A 20,269-nucleotide genomic window follows, 5' to 3' on the forward strand; every position below is an offset into this window, starting at 1 on the left:
TCTTGAGGCAGGCAGCTGGAAATATGACAGGCCGAACCATGAGATGGAAATTTGTTAGGAGCCTCAGGAATGGAACTTAACTTTACCAGGTCTGTCCAAAGCATCCTAAACAGTATGGCTCCATGCCATTAATGACTACTGACAGTTTGGTGGAAGAGGGCCACTGCCCCAGGGGCTCTTCTAAACACCAGTTTACTTGCAACAGATTCCGAGAAGGCTCTGAGGGCATTTTGGATCAGCAGGATGCAGGAAACCGAGAGCCAAGGCAGACACTTAGCTAGTCACCTGTGGCAAGATCCTACCAGGGAGAAGCACGCAAGCTACTCCCTGCTTTGGGTGCACGCTGTACAGAGATCCCTGTCAAGAGAGCTATGAGACCAGAACCCCGGCATTGCTCTGCATGGGAAGGAAAGATATGTGCAGCCCAGACTGGGATCACCCAATTAATTAATGCACTTGGCTGCAACCGTGTCGCCCTCTCTAACACAGCCTCAAACAGGCAACCTGTACGTCTATGATGACTTTTTCTTCACAAAACATGCCTGTCTCGGTGCATTTTCAGATGGAGAATTCCACCGACTGGTTTGTCAAGAAAACATTTATTGGGGATCCCCCAAGAACACACCACCGTGAAATTTTTCAGTCCACTGGGCAGCTCATGGAAAGAATGGTTTGGGCTTTGGAAGAATCGAGGTTTAGCCAGGCATGCTCCAACCTTGCAGAGGGGTCAGGAATCACCGCAGTGGGGGGCAGAGGAGAGTCCAGGCCTCACAGAGGCTTCCCTTTCGGGCAGCCAGCTCTTCCGATACCTTCTTCAGCTATGCTGATGAGAACTTTCTGCCGTGCCTGTAATCACCTGAGAGGGCACAAGATGGCCCTGTCGGTTCTTGCTGCTTGAGTGGCGTCCTCCCTCCCTCCCTGCACTAACTACTTTGATCAAGCACACTGTAGCTCTTCCAAGAGGCAACCCCCTTCCCTTTCTTTGTCAAGCCCACTTTCGTATTTAGTTCTTTAGAGAAGTGCAACACGGTACAGGGCCGAACTGATGACAGTAAATGCAAAACCAAAAAAGAGGAACCTCTCCCCCCCCCCCCAAAAAAAGGTGTCAAGGTTTTCTTAGAATGATCAAACAAGAGGGAAGCAGGGTCTCTCTGATAACATTACACTAAAAAACTGTGGGTGGAGTTTTCTGCCTTGTGAACCACAAAGCCCACTGGACTCATCTGAGGGAACAGGAGGCAGAAAGATGTGCAGGTTTATTATGCAAAGAGACTTCAAGGCAGCTGCTTGTATGCATACTAAATACTACCTTATTCTGTGCCTGTATTACTGAGCAAGAGAACTGTGCAGCTAAAACCATCAATTCCTCTTTCATTCATCATATTTCTATCCTGTCTTTCCTCTAAGGAACTCAGAATAGCATACATGGATAAGTTATCCCAAGGGGGGGTGGAGGCCTCCTGCTGTAGTGGCAGACAGGCAGGCAGTAGGGAAATGGAGATGGCTTTTCAGCATCCTTCCAATGCAATGCCTCACTCTGGGTGCAAAGTTGGAAGTGATGTCACTGCCTCAGCACAACACTCCGGGATTCATCCAAAACTCCATGGTTTAAACAGATGGTGCGCGTTTACACACACTAAACCAGTTGTGATTTGCAACTGGATTTTTATTGTGTATGAAAAGCAAAATCTACTTGCAAACAGTCACCTTGTGAAAGCACCCATAGAATTTTGGGTGACTCTGTCTTGATGCAATGACGTCACTTCCGGCTTTGTATCAGAAGTTTGGCGCTATGCTGAAGAACTAGTCCCTGACTTTAAAATTACCTGCAAAGGTACATCTAGGGCTGGGGGCCCAGTTATCTCCCTCCACCCTTTTTAACTTCTCAACAACCCTGTTAGACTGAAAGGCTGAATTAAAGAATATCTAGCCCAAGGATACTCAGTGAAATTCATGGGTCAGGCAGAGATAATGTCATCAATGCTTACATCAACAGAAGCTAACCATTCCAAGGATTAGAGCGGTGTGACCCATTAAATTTTTAGAAACCATACTTCAGCCCCTTGAAATGCCAATGTGCAGAAACAGACCATCCCCATTCAGAGCACAAAGCCTCCATTACTGGGACCACCAACCTCTTGCAGAACTCATACGGACAGTCACATTAGAAGCAAGGTAAACAGCAACGCTCACACCATCTCCTATACCCCCATTTCTACATGTTCGGAAATACCATCTCACACAGGCTCATAGCACCCTGACCAGGAAGTGAGATAGGAAATACAAGCCATACAGAAGCTAGCTACCCAATTGACTTCAAGTGTTGTTTGTATATGTTGACACCCTGCCGTTTAAGGTGAGGGGGAGTTCTGATATTGAAATTGGAAGACTATTAATTAGGGAACAGGGGCAAAGAGGAGGGAGCTAATAAATGGGACCAATTAAGCACTCAACTGGTACTTCTCTCCCTTTTCACCTTCAGCAGACAATAAGACGTATACATTCCTCAACCACAATTCACCCACAAATTCAGGATCTCTCACAGCCGCTCCCACTTCTATGAGGAAACACCTCAATTTCAGCAGCAGTGAGTTACGTTATCAAAACTATTTGCTTTTGTTGTGGGAAAAGGGGAAGGATTATTTCTTTCAGGATACATCTTTCCCAGCACCACAGATTATCTATACTCTTCACCTGGGAAAGAAGAGCTTTTATAAAAAGAAATAATCCACAAATCTTCTTCCTTAAACATTTCACAGAATTTCTATCACATTCTTTCTCAACAGTGGATCAACAAAGTGGTTCATCTCACATTATCCAAGCTTGCTTCTATCCAATACCTGCTTCACACAAGCTAGAACACAAAGCCAAGGAAACTTCCAATCACAAGGTCTTGAGAAAATCTTCTTTTGAAGTTAAGCAATTCTGAACTCCAGCTCAGACCCTGGCCTCCATCTTGAGGACCAATCACGTATGCCACAGCAAAAAGAGTTATGAAAGCTTCCCTTCCCGCCTCCCCCCAGTACAAATAAAACCAACAGGAGAGGCAGATTGTGTTCAGGTTTGAAAAAACACAGCTGCATCCTAAGTGGAGTTATAGCTTTTAAAGTCCATTGAAGTCAGTGGGCTTTGAAAGGGTGTTAACTCTGTGTAGGTTTGCACTGCCAGTCAACCATCTCTGCATCCGGGATGGTGAAGCAATTCCAACCAACCTTCCCGCTGTTTATTTTGTAACCTCAACACCACCACATGGAGGAGCCCATCAATTGTAGCTTCCAGCCATGAAACTGAGATGGCAATCTTATATCATGCAATAAAGATAACGCAATGAGGTAATTCTGACCGTGGCCTCACCACCCCACATTTCCAAATGGTCGCAGGAGCTTGATACAATTCAAAAACTGCAGCAGCTAGATATCCAGTTTCCTGGGGGTTAGTCACCCCCAGATGGTGGTCAGTTATGGCATGCATTCTCAGAGTGGCATATCTTAAAGTACAGCACTGAACTCAGGAAGCCGTCATATACTATCACAGTCAGTCTTGTTTGCTCTGGCTGGGAGCAGTTCTCCACGATTTCAGGTAAAGGTCTTTCATTTCTGCTATTCCTGTAAAGGTCTGCTATTATTTGATCCTTTAAAGTGGAGATGCCAGGGACTGAACCTGGGATGTTCTGCTTGCAAAGCAGATGATCTACTACTGCACCATGGCCCTTCCCCAACACTGTTCCAAAAGGACTCTAGCTACAGTCAAGTAAAATGCTTAGATTTACATGGATACAGAAAGCTAGATGACTACAGAGAAGTCACCTAGACCAGCATTTCCCAACTTGTGGGTCCTGACCCCAAAGTACAGCATGAAGCCTGTGAAAATGGGTCCCAAGTTTTTACATTTTTAATGATTTGTGCATGGCATCTTTTCTTTTAGTGGGTCACCAGGTCCCCAAAAGGTTGGGAGCAAAATAAGATAGTGGATTACCCATTTGTGAGATGTTAACGATTTGTTACAATTCAAACCATGTAACTGCAAGCCTTAACACCCCCCGCCCCCCCTCAAAAGGATATAGATACCCAAGTCCCAACTGCCTGAACTCAAGCCATTCCAAACTCTCAATCAGAGTTACCCCGCCCCCCATCTACAGCATGCACCTGAAACATGAGAACCTCAAGTCTGTTGCGGAAACAAAAACTGCAAGCTCATTTATACGGAAGGCTGTTGGCGACTGTGTGAAAGAACACGGCAACTCACCTCTGGAGTGTTTTTCTTGAACTCGCGGCTTTGTTCAATGAGCTTCTTCCTCGATTGTTCACTTTCATCTTGTCGATTTGCCAACACTGTCGCCGTGGCATCAAGCTCCCTCTATCAGAAAGAAGGAAAAAACAAAAATCACAATTTTAGCCATGATTGGATCCTTTAAAACAATATAAACAAAGGCAGCATGCTTTCACCCAAAGGTTGGTTAATAAACTAGAACTTCCTTACAAAAGTATCCTATAGTCCAGGGGTCCTCAAACTACGGCCCGCGGGCCAGATGCGGCCCGCTGAGGACGTTTATGCGGCCCGCCGGGTTATGGCAAAATCAGACCTGAAGTGACGTTCGACCTAAACTCGCGTTAGCAACGCACACTTCCGGCACTGGGCTGAGGCGGCGGAGACAGAGTGTGAGGTGATACCGAGGTGAGGTGAGTTCCCAGGCCGGGGTGTGTGGTGTGGGGAAGGGAGAGAGATGCAGAAGACGGAGAACTGACGGCCCGCGGCCTTGTACAATAACGGCAGTCCGGCCCTCCAACAGTGTGAGGGACAGTGAACTGGCCCCCTATTTAAAAAGTTTGAGGACCCCTGCTATAGTCTCTATTGGAACAACTGCTTCCTTAGAATCCCCCTCCCCTCCTCAAATGGCCTTTTGACAGTCAAAGTCCTCTCTACTGCCTGCTCTTTCCTCTGTGAGAAAAATGCAGATATGGAGAACAAGGAGATTAACCCATGTCTTGACAGTATGCAAGTCCATATGAGCACTGAATAGGAATGACTGCGTTGACAAAAATGTTTGACATCGTGAACCATAATACACAGCGACTGCGGAGTCCTTTGACCCATTCAGTGGTTCTGGATCCAGAGAAATGTCTCAGTTAAAAGCCCTGATGTAATTCTCTCCCCCCACCTTCTTTCCCACATACAGCAACCTGTTCTCCCTAGAGCAGTAGCATGCACCTATACACACACCTCATCAGATGGCTGCTCAAGCCATCAACAAGGCAAACAGATGCTTCCCTTTCCTTGTTAACAAACAGGTTTGCATCAACGGAGCTGCAAGCCTCTCCCAATACAGGATGACAATCTCCCAGTCCCTACTAATATTTTGGCTGCATGCAAGTGCACCTATGACAAGGAGCTGAATCTACAAATCTTGCAGACTGGCCCCACACGAGGAGCACTGTCTTCACCTAAAGAAACTTACCCACCCTGGTTGCTTTTCAATGTGCAACAAACCCAAGCAAATACTTCCAAAGACCGGTTGTTGTTTTTTTTTGACAAAGCTGGTACTAGACCTTGGAAATCTCTCCATCAGCTTTGACTGTGTCAGTTGCTATATATCAACAAGCCTAAACAAGGAAAAGGGCTCCAAAGATAGGGAGTAGATATGAAATTGACCACTAGCCCAACAACAGTATTACAGCCTTCCCTGTTATTTATTTCAAGCCTTTCTATCCCGTATTTCCAATTCTGTTCTAGGCAGCTTCCAAAACGTCAAATACATAGACTCACACTCTATAACCCTGCAGCAACATAAATCTGCAGCACACTAACACTGCAAGACTATAAAAATCAGTTTTCTTAAAACTTAATACATTCTGGGGATAGTTCAAAGAGCACTACCTGCATTACTTCTCATTAAAAGCCCCCCCTCCCCCCAAACAAGCAAATTTTTAATATGGGGCAAAACTGAAATGAAGGAGTGGGTCCTGAGCAAGCTTGTCTCTGGAGATAGGCAGACGCTTCTGCCAGCTTAATAAGATCTGGGCTGAGCTTCTGTTTCCCTTCCTGTAGGCAGGCAGTTAAGCTTGGCTGAAGCCAAAGAGGTCTTGGCCCTTGGCACTTGGCCCGTGGCTCACAGCCCAGGGCTCTAAGTAAGCTGGGCCACTGGATTCAGAACCAGAAATTGGAGCTGCATTGTATAATTCTGTTTTTGTCTTGGTTTTACTTTCTGTACTGCCTTGTAAGCTGCTTTAAGTCTTCAGAATGTACAAGAAACAGATGAATCCACAGTTTGGGTGCCACCACCAAGGCAAACTAGCCCTCCTGCTTTGACTCCCACAGATATAGACAGCTGGAGCAAAGTTTAGGAGTTTGGTAGATGGTGAAGCTGAAATGAGAGCAGGGAGTCCTTTAAAGACCACCTAATGCCTTATTTGGTCACCACCTGCTCTTTGAACTATCCCCAGAAAACAGAGCCAGCATAGATCTTTAAGTGATATGTCTGCATGGGTGAGTCCTAGTTAACCATTTGGGCGCAGCAAGGGATGGAGAATGACCAAATAAAGCAATTACCATCTTGTTCCACATTTGTTGTCCTGGTGAAAAACCAGCCCAAAAAGCCCTAGCATTTGGCCTGGTCAGGGACTATTGTTATGACACTCTTAAAAATCTAGGAATGAACAGAATTACAGGCATCCCCTAGTTGCCTCATCCTATCTTCCACCTTTATCTAATAGACTTCTGATACCAAGTGGCAAAGGCCGTGTACCAGCACCAGTTTTCCAGCTGTGTGGTGACCTATTTCTTCATCACTTCACACAGGCTCTCATATCTGTTTATTCTCTTTAAGCACTAAATCCAAGTTTGCGCTCTGTATTCTTGTGAAGTCAATAGAAGTTGTGTTATGTACCTTTGGGGAGGATTCGCCTCTAGATTTTTCTTTACTTTTAATCGATTTGCTTTCATTGCAAATAAATCTGACGTTCATGAGAAAAAACACCTCGCAGGAGTCAGGCAGAACACACAGGACCCAGGCTGGGGCCATCTTCTCCAATAACTCGGCCGCACTAACTTCTTTTCTGCCCTACAAAATCCAGAGCCAGCCACCCATAGTAAAAACATAAAATAACTACTTCCCACATCAACTAAGACAGAGGCAGATTATTCGGTTGGAAAGCATTCAGAGATTCAAATGACATAAGCACCATTGCTTTTGCTTGCAATTAAGAGGTGAGCGACTATCCAATTAGGTGTCTTGAAGCTCCCCATAAAATTCACCAAAATGCATTCAGCCAGAAGACGACACAGGAGTGAAGCAGACAGAACAGACCAAGGATCAATTTACTCTCTGCCCTTCCCAAGCTCCTGCTGTTGTAAATATGGTTAGAACCAAAAATTGGAGCTGTATCTTATAATTCTGTCTTTATCTTGCTTTTGCTTTCAGTACTACCTTGTAACCAACAACATTTTTTTTTAGTTGGATTGGATTTATGCCCTGCCCTTCACTTGGAGTCTCAGAGTGGTTTACAATCTCCTTTCCCTTCCTCTCCCCACAACTGACGTGCTGTGAGGTAGGTAAGGCTGAGAGAGCGCTTTCTAGAACTTGAGAGAACAGCCCAAAGACAACTATGACTGACCCAAGGTTACCGAGCAGCTGTATATGGAGGGTTCTCCCAGATCAGAGTCCGTGCTCTTAACCACTGCACCAAACTGGCTCTCATTCATTGCAATCAAGGCTAACCAGGCACCCCACATAACCAGGATCCTTAACTTTAATTAAGAAAACTGGTTATCATAACCATGATAAATGTCAGTGCTAACACAGTTGTGGTTAAGGCAAGGAAGGAGAGTACATGCCATCTATGGCCCATATACCTAACCTCTAGACAAGGAGTGGTCAAATTGCAGCTCGGGAGCCACATGTGGTTCTTTCACACATATTGTGTGGCTCTTGATGCTCCCACTGCCCTGGATAAGTTATTTGTCTCTTCAAATCACTAAGCCAAGCCAGCCAGCAGCTTGGAGAATGCATTTAAAGTTGCTTTCTTTCCACCTCTCCCTCTCTCCTCCCATCTATTTGCCTGCCTGCCAGGCTTCCTTCCAACATCTGACATTCATGTCTTGCGGCTCTCAAACATCTGACATTTATTCTATGTAGCTCCTACATGCAAGTTTCGTCACCCCTGCTCTAAACTGCAGTTAAGACTGCCTTGTCCTGTTACACATGCTGTATCCACCCACCAGGGCTACTACAAGTTAAATGCAGGGCTGAAAACAACATTTTGTTGCCAGAACCATCATCAAAATCCCATTTCTAGGCTCACAGGCAACCCAATCAATGCCCTTATCCTTAAAAGATAGACATACCCTAAAAGAGGAATGATTGAGACAAATGGGAGCTTTGCAGTTTTAGTAGGCATTGTGTGTAGTGCCAGCCCAGCACTGTCCCTCTGCAGCATCCCAGAAAGTCAGGGCTAACAATGAAGCTCCATACAGTGAAGCCTTCAAACAGGGATTCCCAGGGACCTCCAGGCATCTGAACACCCCTAGGAATGCCAATGATAAATCAGCATTTTTACAGCACTTTAAAGGATTTAACAAGCACTTGTGTCATCTGGCTGTATTCCTTACAACAACCTTGCAAAGCAGGTCATTTGTATTAGTCCCCACACACACTGAGAGAGAGGCCACCTAGCAAGTTCACATCAGAGGTTAAGATTCAAACCGGGGTCCTACAGATTTAAAGCTCTATCTCTTAGCTGGAATGCTCAGCATGCCCTGTATTCAAACACAGGACAGCCACCTGTCCCTCTCTCTCGGCTTGGCTTCGCGAACGAAGATTTAAGAAGGGTGCAATAGTCCACGTTTGCTGCAGGCTCGCTGGTGGCTGACAAGACCAATGTGGGACAGGCAGGTCCGGCCACAGCGGCTGCAGGGAAAGGTCTGATTTAGGGTTGGTGCTGTAGCAGTGCGATTCTTCCTCAATCTCCTTTTGTCCTCAAGACCAGCTATGCGTGCGTTCTCAAAGGAAGAGACAGCCTGGTGGATGGTGTGCCTCCATGCTTTGCGATCTGAGGCTAGGTCAGACCACTGGTGATGGTTGATGTGACAGGTGCTAAGGGATTTCTTCAAGGAGTCCTTGTACCTCTTCTTTGGTGCCCCTCTATTTCGATGGCCGGTGGAGAGTTCGCCATACAGGGCAATCTTGGGAAGGCGGTGGTTTTCCATCCTAGAAATATGCCCTGCCCAGCGCAGCTGCGTCTTCAACAGCAGTGCCTCGATGCTGGTAACCTCTGCCCGCTTGAGGACTTCAGTGTTGGTCACAAAGTCACTCCAGTGGATGTTGAGGATGGTGCGGAGGCAGCGCTGATGAAAGCGCTCAAGGAGTCGCAGGTGATGACGGTATAAAACCCACGATTCGGAGCCATAGATGAGGGTTGTCATCACAACCGCTTTGTAAACATTGATCTTTGTGCCTTTTTTCAGATGCTTGTTGCTCCACACTCTTTTGTGCAGTCGGCCAAATGCACGGTTTGCCTTTGCCAGCCTGTTGTCAATCTCCTTGTCGATCTTGGCATCTGAGGAGATGATGCACCCCAGGTAGCTGAACTGCTGGACTGTCTTCAGAACTGATTCACCCACAGTGATGCAGGGAGGGTGATAATCTTCCTGGGGTGCAGGCTGGTGGAGAACTTCTGTCTTCTTCAGACTAACTTCTAGGCCGAATAGCTTGGCAGCCTCTGCAAAGCAGGACGTCATATGCTGCAGAGCTGATACCGAGTGGGAGACGAGTGCAGCATCATCAGCAAACAGTAGCTCTCGGATGAGTTTTTCCATTGTCTTGGAGTGTGCCTTTAGTCGCCTCAGGTTGAACAGGCTGCCATCGGTGCGATAGCGGATGTAGACACCATCGTCCTCATCTAGATCTACTGCGGCTCTTTGAAGCATCATGCTAAAGAAGATCGTAAAGAGAGTTGGCGCGAGAACGCAGCCTTGCTTTACACCTGTGCCTATTGGGAAGGGCTCCGAGAGGTCGTTGCAGTGTCTGACTTGGCCTCGCTGGTCTTCGTGTAGCTGGATGATCATGCTGAGGAGCCTTGGGGGACATCCTAAACGTTCCAAGATTTGCCACAGGCCTTTCCTGCTAACGGTATCAAAAGCTTTGGTAAGGTCGACAAAAGTCACATACAGACCCTTGTTCTGTTCCCTGCATTTCTCTTGGAGCTGCCTGAGAACAAATACCATGTCGGTGGTGCTCCTGTTAGCTCTGAAGCCGCACTGGCTCTCTGGGAGGAGTTCTTCTGCAATGGTGGGCACCAGTCTGTTCAGGAGTATTCTGGCAAGGATTTTGCCTGCGATGGAGAGCAGGGTTATCCCCCGGTAGTTGGAGCAGTCTGACTTTTCCCCTTTGTTCTTGTATAGGGTGATGATGAATACATGCCCTGTATTCAAACACAGGACAGCCACCTGTCCAGCAATCAAGGAAACTACATACAAGGGAATACGAAGTTGCCTTATATGGATGGAGTCAGACCACGACTACATCTGCTCATTGCTGTCTGACTGGCAAAGGCTCTCCTGCATCTGGAGATGCTGAGGAGAGAACCTGGGACAGTCTGTATTCCAGACAGGGGCTCTATCAATGGGCCATATGGCAAGTGACTGCTAATGCAAGCTGCAGGTAACCAAGGCAATTTGCACATTTACTGTAAAGATTTATACCCCCAGCTTGCGATCAAACACCCTCAAAAACTTCTTACAAAATCACCGCAGAGGCCGCATCCTCTATAATTGGTATACCCACACCACAAGCGATGGATCTGCCCACCAACCCATGATGAGTAGAATTGGAGTCAACTCTCAAAGCACTGAGGAGTGTCTGTCGATTGCATTCCGCAGGCTATTTCTAAACTGGAGTTTGTGATTTTTCATCATTTTGTTCTTATTTCTTTTTCTCCATTAAACGGGGGGGGGGTCTAAAATCCCAACATGAACTAAGAGCAAGCCTGGTGTAATGGTCGAAGCGCTGGCCTAGGAGACCCAGGCTCAAACCCCCACTTTACCATCAACCTTGCCAGGTGATCCTGAGCCAGTCACATTGTCTCAGCCTGACCCACCTTTGTTGCTGTGATAGTTAAACAGAAGAGTTGTGATAGCTAAACAGGGAAGGAGACCGCTCCAGACTCCTTGGAAGAAAGGCAAGACATGAACTCGAGTAAATAATCATCTTTAAAAACTAACAAACCTGTACGCTGTCCTAAAAGATGATTTGGCAGGCCATAGCCCAAAGACCACAATAATTCACATTTTGAACAATTCTCATAGTGACGCACGTGTGCCCAGATTTCTACTTCATGCCATGCTACTAGCCTAAAGGTACAATTCTGCTCAGAGTGACTTGGGAGCAAGCCTCACTGAGCTCGTTCCATTTAAGCTAGGACTCTTGCAAAAATGGTATATGCAAATACCATAATGCACTGGGAAACATCCGACTGAACAGAAGAGGCAGTAGCGGAGAGAGGGCAATCAGGACAGTGCATTCGTTTTGGTCTGGAATTCTATAGCATAAGGGGAAACTTTCACAAAAGAGGGAAATCCTTAACAGTTGGACAAACTGTGCTTGAAATTCAGCCCAGCCGAGAACCAAAAAAAAGAATGTATGCTCAACAGAAACTTCTGTGGCTAATAGCTAAGCAGAAGGCTTTAAAGAAAATAACAATCTGTTAGAAAGCATGAGGCAGAAATATACTTGTAGAAAACCAGAAGAAAGTATTTTAGAAGCAGATTCTGGGAATGGAGTGTGCCAATGGCTGGTCTCTTGAATCTGACAGCAAAGAGAGACCACTCCCGCTTCTAGATGGGGTGTGGGATTCTCCCACGAGGGGCCAGGCAGATAGGGAAGAGAAAGCCACAACTGCCCGAGCAAAACTTATGATCTCCACTTATGGCCTATATCTTTGTGGACCCCAGCTTCCTGCAGGGGGTGCAAAAATCTTCCCTTAAACAAAGAACAAAGCCAAGGCATGAATTTAACAAGGAACTAGCCAGTTCACAGCCCACCTTCTTCCCCATTGCCCTACAGCTGCCTCAGTTCTACACTGTGAGGGTCCATGTGCCAGCACTGACATGTTAACTGTCATGGAATATTTTCACCCCATAGCCTACTTCCGATTTCTAAACACTAGCATAAACTATTAAAGCATCAGGCATTCAGAGAGCTAGATTGGGCAACCAACCACTCAGGACTTTTCATGTCCTTGGCGGGGGGGGGGGGGGGGGGGAGAAGAGCTGAAGGTCCACACTATTTGTAGCAAGGTCCATGCCCATGCGACTTTAACTTCAGCTCCTTCCTGCCTGTTAAGTACATAAAGGAAAGATGGAGCGGAAGAGATGAAATAGGAAGATTCCACAACTAAGGGGCCACAACCAAAAAGGCCCCATCTCCAATGCTCACCTATCTTATTGGGCAACTTAATGTGGAAGAAAGGAGTTGTTTTTGCACTCGGAGTACGAGGATCTATAGGGCTTTTTGGGAAACTGCTACAAAAAAACCTATTGTGATTTGTATTAAGCTAGTCATTATAGAGAGGCAAAACTTTTGTTGCGATTGAAATTCAGCTATAGCTATGTAACATTTTTCTTCACTTGTGGCAGTTTTCTGGGTACGTGGGGGGAATACTTAACATTATTATTTTTAATTGCAGTTGGACCCCCCTACTTGGAAGCCAGCTACTCCCCTGTGAGATGCCCATTCTCAGATTTTAAAAAGTAATAACAGTGGGAAAAATCTGGTGCCCTGAGATTAATCCTTACTGAGGGAACAGGTGCTGGTTTTATAAGAAAAAGAACAGCATGAAGACTCTGCTGTCCAAAACCAGCTATGCAGGGGTGGCCAACGGTAGCTCTCCAGATGTTTTTGCCTACAACTCCCATCAGCCCCAGCCATTGGCCATGCTGGCTGGGGCTGATGGGAGTTGTAGGCAAAAAACATCTGGAGAGCTACCGTTGGCCACCCCTGAGCTATAGTGTAATGAACAAAGAGAGCTGAATAGGGTCAGCATGTTGCATGGCACTCTGACTGACTGGTCAAATATCAGCAACTGCCTGCTTATTATTATTCAAGCACAACATGGTCAAAATATTTCATCAACTCCAACAACATTTACTGTGCATTCAACAGACCCTTCAATAATACTATCCTTAAAACATAATATAGCAATTGAATCCATGAACTCAAGAATGTCAAAATGTAAGTATTTGTTTATTTATTAACATATTTATACCCTGCTTTTCAGTGAGACCTGTATGTGAAACCAGAGAGCTCACGGGTATGAGTAAGGTATATAACTTAGAAGACTCCGTGAGAGCTTTAACTAATACATATATTGAAAAGAAAAATTTAAACCACAGTACTTCTCACATATTAATTTGGATTTTACAGTCCATTTTACAATATACAATGTTTTTCTTCGTTTGTAGGACTTCCTGAAGTCCAATGCAGGTGTGATTGCAGTTCCCAAACTGGTGTGGCTGCAACTGGACTGATGCTTCCATCCACTTTCAGAGAATCACCAAGGGATACAATTTCAATTTGGCACTGCTCTGCTTCTCTCCAAGGATCAAGCATGGCTCCACTTCTGTTTCTCCTTAGCTTTTCTTGAAAGGGCTGGCCCTTGGTTTAAATTTTTGTTTTCAATATATGTATTAGTTAAAGCTCTCACAGAGTTTTCTAAGTTATATACCTTTAAATGAGATCTGGCTGGCTCAGGCTAGCTCAATCTCAACAGATCTCAGGAGGTAGGCAGAGTCAGCTCTGGTTACTACCTGGATGAGAGACCATCAAGGAAGTCCAGGGTTGCTATGCAGAGAATGTCTCTCTGAGAGCCAGTTTGGTGTAGTGGTTAAGTGCACGGACTCTTATCTGGGAGAACCAGGTTTGATTCCCCACTCCTCCACTTGCACCTGCTGGAATGGTCTTGGGTTAGCCACAGCTATCACAGAGGTTGTCCTTGAAAGGGCAGCTGCTGTGAGAGTCCTCTCAGCCCCACCCACCTCACAGGGTGTCTGTTGTGGGGGAGGAAGATACAGGAGATTGTGAGCTGCTCTGAGACTCTTGAGATTCGGAGTGGAGGGTGGGATATAAATCCAATATCTTCTTCTTCTTCTTGCCCTGAAAATGGGGGTAACCGTAATTCAGCTCTGACTTGGCAGCACTTTCCACCTGCTTTCCTCTCCCAGTAAGACCCAAGAGAGCTTGCAAATTTGGGTCTCTCTGCCACTTTATCCTCACAGCAACCACCCTTTGAGGCAGGTCAGACTGGCTCAAGGTCAACTATAGAGCTACAGTGGCAGAGTAGAGATCTGAATCTGGGTCTCCCAGATCCCGGTCTAGCCACTACACCGCAAGGGCTTTTACATAGTAAGCTTACACTTTTCAATTTCATTCTGGTGCCGTCTGGTAGCAAAGCCAGACATAAGGGACTGCTGGTTCCCAAGCCCTGCAGCTGCCAGTGACAGACCCAGCTTCTTCCAGCTGGCCACCTGCACTTCTTTATTTATCCTAAGGCAGAGTTACACACAGGAAATATATAATAACATAAAATATGTAGCCAAGTCGATACAATGAGTATGCAGACTGGTTTGGGCAATCTGCTCAGTCCAATATCATCATCATCTTTTAAATCCAATATCATCATCATCAGTCGCAGCTGGCGAGAGTTCAAAAAGCTCCATCACATCTCCCTGGAAAGCACAATGCTCACATTCCTGTGGCGGATGGGAAATAGTTTGGCAAGCTGGACCGCAACTGCATTCAGGTCCTGGTATTTTGTCCCATTTAAACAACAGGTCAGCACATAAACCAAAGCCTGTTTGTATTATACTAGCTGTCTTCTATACTTTACGTGGCAAGTCAAATCCTGAGGCCTCTCATTGGGTGTTTATCCGGTTATGGATACTGGGTGGAATTGACTGCATCCATTCATTCCCTAGGACAAAATTTTGTGATTGCAGGATTTGTACATATCTTATTGCTGGGTGTCAGGATCTTAGTCTGGATAGGCTTGTGACTAGGGTGACCATAATGTCTGAAGGCCAGCCAGGGACACCTCTGGGGGGGGAAGGTAGGGGTGCGCGTGCGCGAAGCGCGTGAGCGCGCCGCCGGAAACAGGAAGTGACGTCACTTCCGGTGACGTCATGCCACCGCCGGAAACAGGAAGTGACACCACTTCCTGTGACATCATTTCCCCGCGTCACCTGCCGGAAGCGGGAAGTGACATCACTTCCTGTGACATTACTTCCCCCAAATGACATCATTTCCCCCAAATGCCACTGCCGGAAACAGGAAGTGACTTCACAGCACTTCCTGTGACGTCCCCAAAAATCCCCCAAATATCACCGCCGGAAACAATTTTGTTCTCAAATCCTGTATATACTTCATCAGTATATGGGATAAGGCACTTTCTCAACTGTGCTGCATAATGCAGCCTATTTATTTTGTCCTGTTTGCTCTGTTGGCTCTATCTGCGCCACCTTCATCACTTTCGGGGTGTGGATCCCCCAGTGGGGTGGTCTCGCGACTCCCTCCGCCGGCTGTTTCTGATAGCCGTGCGCCCCCTCTTTCATTTGATATGTGTCCCGTGCGGATGCCACCCTCCCGCCGGGAGATGCCGCAAAATGAGCCCCCTCGAGGCTTATGGCGGCAGGGCTCGGGGGAAGCGAGCTAGACTGCTGTTCTTTTGAGGGGTCATAGAGTGTTTCGAGCCCGTCCCTGTGGCATCGGTCCCATCGTTGTGGGGCCCAGGGGGCCGGCGCAGCGGCACGCTGAAGCAGCCTGTCGGTCACTTCCGGGTTCCTGTCCTGCATCTCGACCTGTGTTATTAGTGACAGGCTGCTTCGGCGTGCCGCTGCGCCGGCCCCCTGGGCCCCACAATGATGGGACCGATGCCACAGGGACGGGCTCGAAACACTCTATAACCCCTCAAAAGAACAGCAGTCTAGGTCGCTTCCCCTGAGCCCTGCCGCCATAAGCCTCAAGGGGGCTCATTTTGCGGCATCTCCCGGCGGGAGGGTGGCACCCGCACGGGACACATATCAAATTAAAGAGGGGGCGCACGGCTATCAGAAACAGCCGGCGGAGGGAGTCGGGAGACCACTCCACTGGGGGATCCACACCCCGAAAGTGATGAAGGTGGTGCAGATAGAGCCAACAGGACAAAATAAATAGGCTGCATTATGCAGCACAGTTGAGAAAGTGCCTTATCCCATATACTGATGAAGTAAATACAGGATCTGAGAACAAAATTGCACTAGAAGACACAAACACAAAGCTCCCTTACACTGAATCAGTGCTTGGGTCCACCAAAGTCAGTATTGTCACATAAGAGAAGCCCTGTTGGATCAGGCCAGTGGCCCATCCAGTCCAACACTCTGTGTCACATAAGAACATAAGAGAAGCCCTGTTGGATCAGGCCAGTGGCCCATCCAGTCCAACACTCTGCGTCACATAAGAACATAAGAGAAGCCCTGTTGGATCAGGCCAGTGGCCCATCCAGTCCAACACTCTGCGTCACATAAGAACATAAGAGAAGCCCTGTTGGATCAGGCCAGTGGCCCATCCAGTCCAACACTCTGCGTCACATAAGAACATAAGAGAAGCCCTGTTGGATCAGGCCAGTGGCCCATCCAGTCCAACACTCTGGGTCACATAAGAACATAAGAGAAGCCCTGTTGGATCAGGCCAGTGGCCCATCCAGTCCAACACTCTGGGTCACATAAGAACATAAGAGAAGCCCTGTTGGATCAGGCCAGTGGCCCATCCAGTCCAACACTCTGGGTCACATAAGAACATAAGAGAAGCCCTGTTGGATCAGGCCAGTGGCCCATCCAGTCCAACACTCTGGGTCACATAAGAACATAAGAGAAGCCCTGTTGGATCAGGCCAGTGGCCCATCCAGTCCAACACTCTGTGTCACATAAGAACATAAGGAGGGAGGGAGGGAAGGAAGGAAGGGAGAAAGGGAGGGAGGGAGGGAAGGAAGGAAGGGAAGGAAGGAAGGAAGGGAAGGGAGGGAAGGGAGGAAGGAAGGAGGGAAGGAAGGAAGGAAGGAAGAAAGGAAGAAAGGAGGGAGGGAAGGAAGGAAGAAAGGAAGAAAGGAAGGAGGGAAGGAAGGAAGAAAGGAGGGAGGGAAGGAAGGGAAGGAAGGAAGGAAGGGAAGGAAGGGAAGGGAGGGAAGGGAGGAAGGAAGGAAGGGAGGAAGGGAGGAAGGAAGGAAGAAAGGAAGGAGGGAAGGAAGGAAGAAAGGAGGGAGGGAAGGAAGGAAGGCCACCCCCTCCCGCCAGCCCCCCCCATTTTCGGCCCCCTTACCTGCGGCGAGTCCGGCGGCGGCGGCGGAGAGGCCTTTCCGACGCCCTCCCGGGCGGAGGAGCACGGGGGGGGGGGGGGTGGTAGAGGCCCAGGAAGCGTCGGAAAGGCCCAGGGTGGTCGCTGGAGGGCCTCCAGCGGCCACCGCGGGCCTTTCCGACGCCCTCCCGGGCGGAGGACAACGGGGGGTGGGGGTTTAGAGGCTCGGGAGGGCGTCGGAAAGGCCCGCGGTGGCCGCTGGAGGGCCTCCAGCGGCCACCGCGGGCCTTTCCGACGCCCTCCCGGGCGGAGGACAACGGGGGGTGGGGGTTTAGAGGCTCGGGAGGGCGTCGGAAAGGCCCGCGGTGGCCGCTGGAGGGCCTCCAGCGGCCACCGCGGGCCTTTCCGACGCCCTCCCGGGCGGAGGACAAAGGGGGGTGGGGGTTTAGAGGCTCGGGAGGGCGTCGGAAAGGCCCGCGGTGGCCGCTGGAGGGCCTCCAGCGGCCACCGCGGGCCTTTCCGACGCCCTCCCGGGCGGAGGACAACGGGGGGTGGGGGTTTAGAGGCTCGGGAGGGCGTCGGAAAGGCCCGCGGTGGCCGCTGGAGGGCCTCCAGCGGCCACCGCGGGCCTTTCCGACGCCCTCCCGGGCGGAGGACAACGGGGGGTGGGGGTTTAGAGGCTCGGGAGGGCGTCGGAAAGGCCCGCGGTGGCCGCTGGAGGGCAGCGAGTGAGGGAGGGAGCGTCCCTGCGCGTGCGCAGGGCGATCTGCGCACGCGCAGGGTCGCTCCCTCCCTCACTCGCCGCCTTCTCTGCCCGCGCGCGCGGCCCCCGGCTCTCTGGCTGGCTAAACCGGGACCTCTAATGGTCCCGGTATACCCAGCCCGGGAGCCGGGAATTGGGGGCCAGATTCGGGAAAGTCCCGGGAGACCGGGACGGTCTGGCCACCCTCCTTGTGACAGCTATGCCTTTGTGGATGGGCAACACCTGCAAACATGGGGAGTATTCGACAAATGGGGAAAAATTGGCCCACTGCCTATTTGGCTTGGCTGCCTTTAAAATCACACTTTTCTTTCTTTGCTGTTTTCTTTCACTTTGCTTTGTTTCTATTTTAACTTCCATTTTCAAAAGGACTTGCAGCTATAGGCTGGCTCTGATATTCCAGGATAAAAGCCAAAAGACAAAAATCGTTCAGTATACTGTTCTCGTTTATAAAATTCTTACCTGAAGGTTAAAAGTTTAATAAAAAACTCATTGCAACGTTTTCTAAAAGTGAACTTTGATGTATCACAACAACACTCTGTTGATCTGGTTCTGAATATCCCCAGGTGGCCAGGGTTAGAGTCTCCATCTCTGAACAAAATGCATTTTTCCCAGACCTCTCAAGTATGTTTCTGAAAATGTGCTGCATGAGGTTGTTAGCATTCTCCGGAAAACAGCAGTGTGGATAAAAAGAATGAATTACTGGACTGTTAAAGTGGTTTCACTAACTCCTACTCAGCTTTTGGACCTAGCATATGTATTGAGCCTGCTAATGAACTGAAGTATCTTTTCTATAGCTCTGATGCTTTGGAAGTACTTCTCCAAACCTTTTATTTAACTAATGACATCAAGTACTTGGTTGTGGGATGAGCTACCAGAACATCCAAAGCCTCCTATTTATCTAGGCCATTTTCTAGACCAGAGGTGGACAAACGTGCTAACGTAAGAACCACACCGAATAAACGTCAGACGTTTGAGAGCCACAAGACATCTTTCTCCCAAACAACTGAGGTGCATGTTTGTGGACACAATTACGGTATCTCATTCCCCCCAACTCACCCCCACCCCCCAGCCAAGAACCTAGGGAGGTCAATTGTGCTGGAAGAGAGCTACTTGCCTCAGATCACTCAAGGAGGCCTATAACAAAGCAGGGATTTGAACTCAAGCTTTCCAAAGACAAGTCCAGAACAGGAAACATACAACGTTCATTTTTTGTGGGGGCGGGGCGTGCATGTGTGGGCGGAGCAGCTGTCACTTTGATGATGATAGGGGCCCCTTATATACTGCTGCTAGGCTTCTTGGTGCCATAGGCAAGGCACCCCATCAGCCACCCCCATGGCTGACAGGCCCCCCCCCCAATGGCTGAGGAGAGCCAGCCGGCCAGGGGGGAGAGACGCGCCAGCCACGCCGAGCCTGCAAAGCACCCTTCTCAGTCACAGGAAATTCCAGCCCTTGCTCTGTCTGCACATGCCCAGAGGACCCTTCCTCCTCCTCTCTCTGGTCCACACCCCCTCCCTCTGCCACTCTAGCCTCCACTCAGCCTCTTCCACCGCCAGGGCGCTCATGTGCCCGAAGCGGTTGCCCAGACAGGACAGAAGAGAATGGCTGCCCTGCCAGTGGGCAGCCAGAGCCAAAAAGCACCCCTGCAACAGCCCAGACTGGCCAGAGGCACACGGAGCACCTCTCTTCCTGTCACTGCCTCCTCCTGCTGCTTGAACGTGGCTGCCCCTCCTGCTGCCACCTCCTCCTCCTGGAGCACAGCCGAGACAGCAGAGGAGAGAATGACCTGTGCAGGCCAAAAACCATGGAAGCAGGCAGGGAAGAAGAGGACTGGCCACCCACTCCTCCTCCTCAGGCGGGCGGGGGCACACAAGGGTCCTCCTAGGCACTTGCTCCTCCTCAGCTGCCCTGCTGATGGGTGGCCAGGGTCAAAAACCACCCCCACGACAGCCCAGAGACTGGCTAGGGGCATGCAGAGCACTTCTCCCCCCCTACAAGAGCCACGGCAGGCAGGCAGGCAGGGAAGGTGGCATCTGCAGGAAGGGGGAGCCTGCCACTCCTGTGGCCAGATGGAGCCCTAGGCAGCCGCCTACCTGGCCTACTCAGTAACACTGGCCTTGTCCCTGCCAATAAGCCAAGAAAGACATTAAAGTCCTTGGCATAGAAGAATTCCAAGAGATCCAGGAGAATGAACA

General features: G+C 48.8%; 1 protein-coding gene across 11 annotated transcripts in view; it reads right to left on the reverse strand.

The window, feature by feature from the left end:
* CUX1 (cut like homeobox 1) overlaps positions 1 to 20,269 on the reverse strand; it is a 364,039-nt gene that overhangs the window by 274,579 nt on the left and 69,191 nt on the right. For all 11 annotated transcript variants that reach the window (XM_060259668.1, XM_060259667.1, XM_060259669.1 and 8 more), the window contains exon 2: positions 4,246 to 4,356. In XM_060259668.1, the coding sequence (XP_060115651.1) occupies positions 4,246 to 4,356 (111 nt within the window). The remainder of the gene's footprint in view (positions 1 to 4,245; positions 4,357 to 20,269) is intronic.

This window comes from Heteronotia binoei, chromosome 18 (assembly GCF_032191835.1).
Source record: "Heteronotia binoei isolate CCM8104 ecotype False Entrance Well chromosome 18, APGP_CSIRO_Hbin_v1, whole genome shotgun sequence".
Lineage (NCBI taxonomy): Eukaryota > Metazoa > Chordata > Lepidosauria > Squamata > Gekkonidae > Heteronotia > Heteronotia binoei.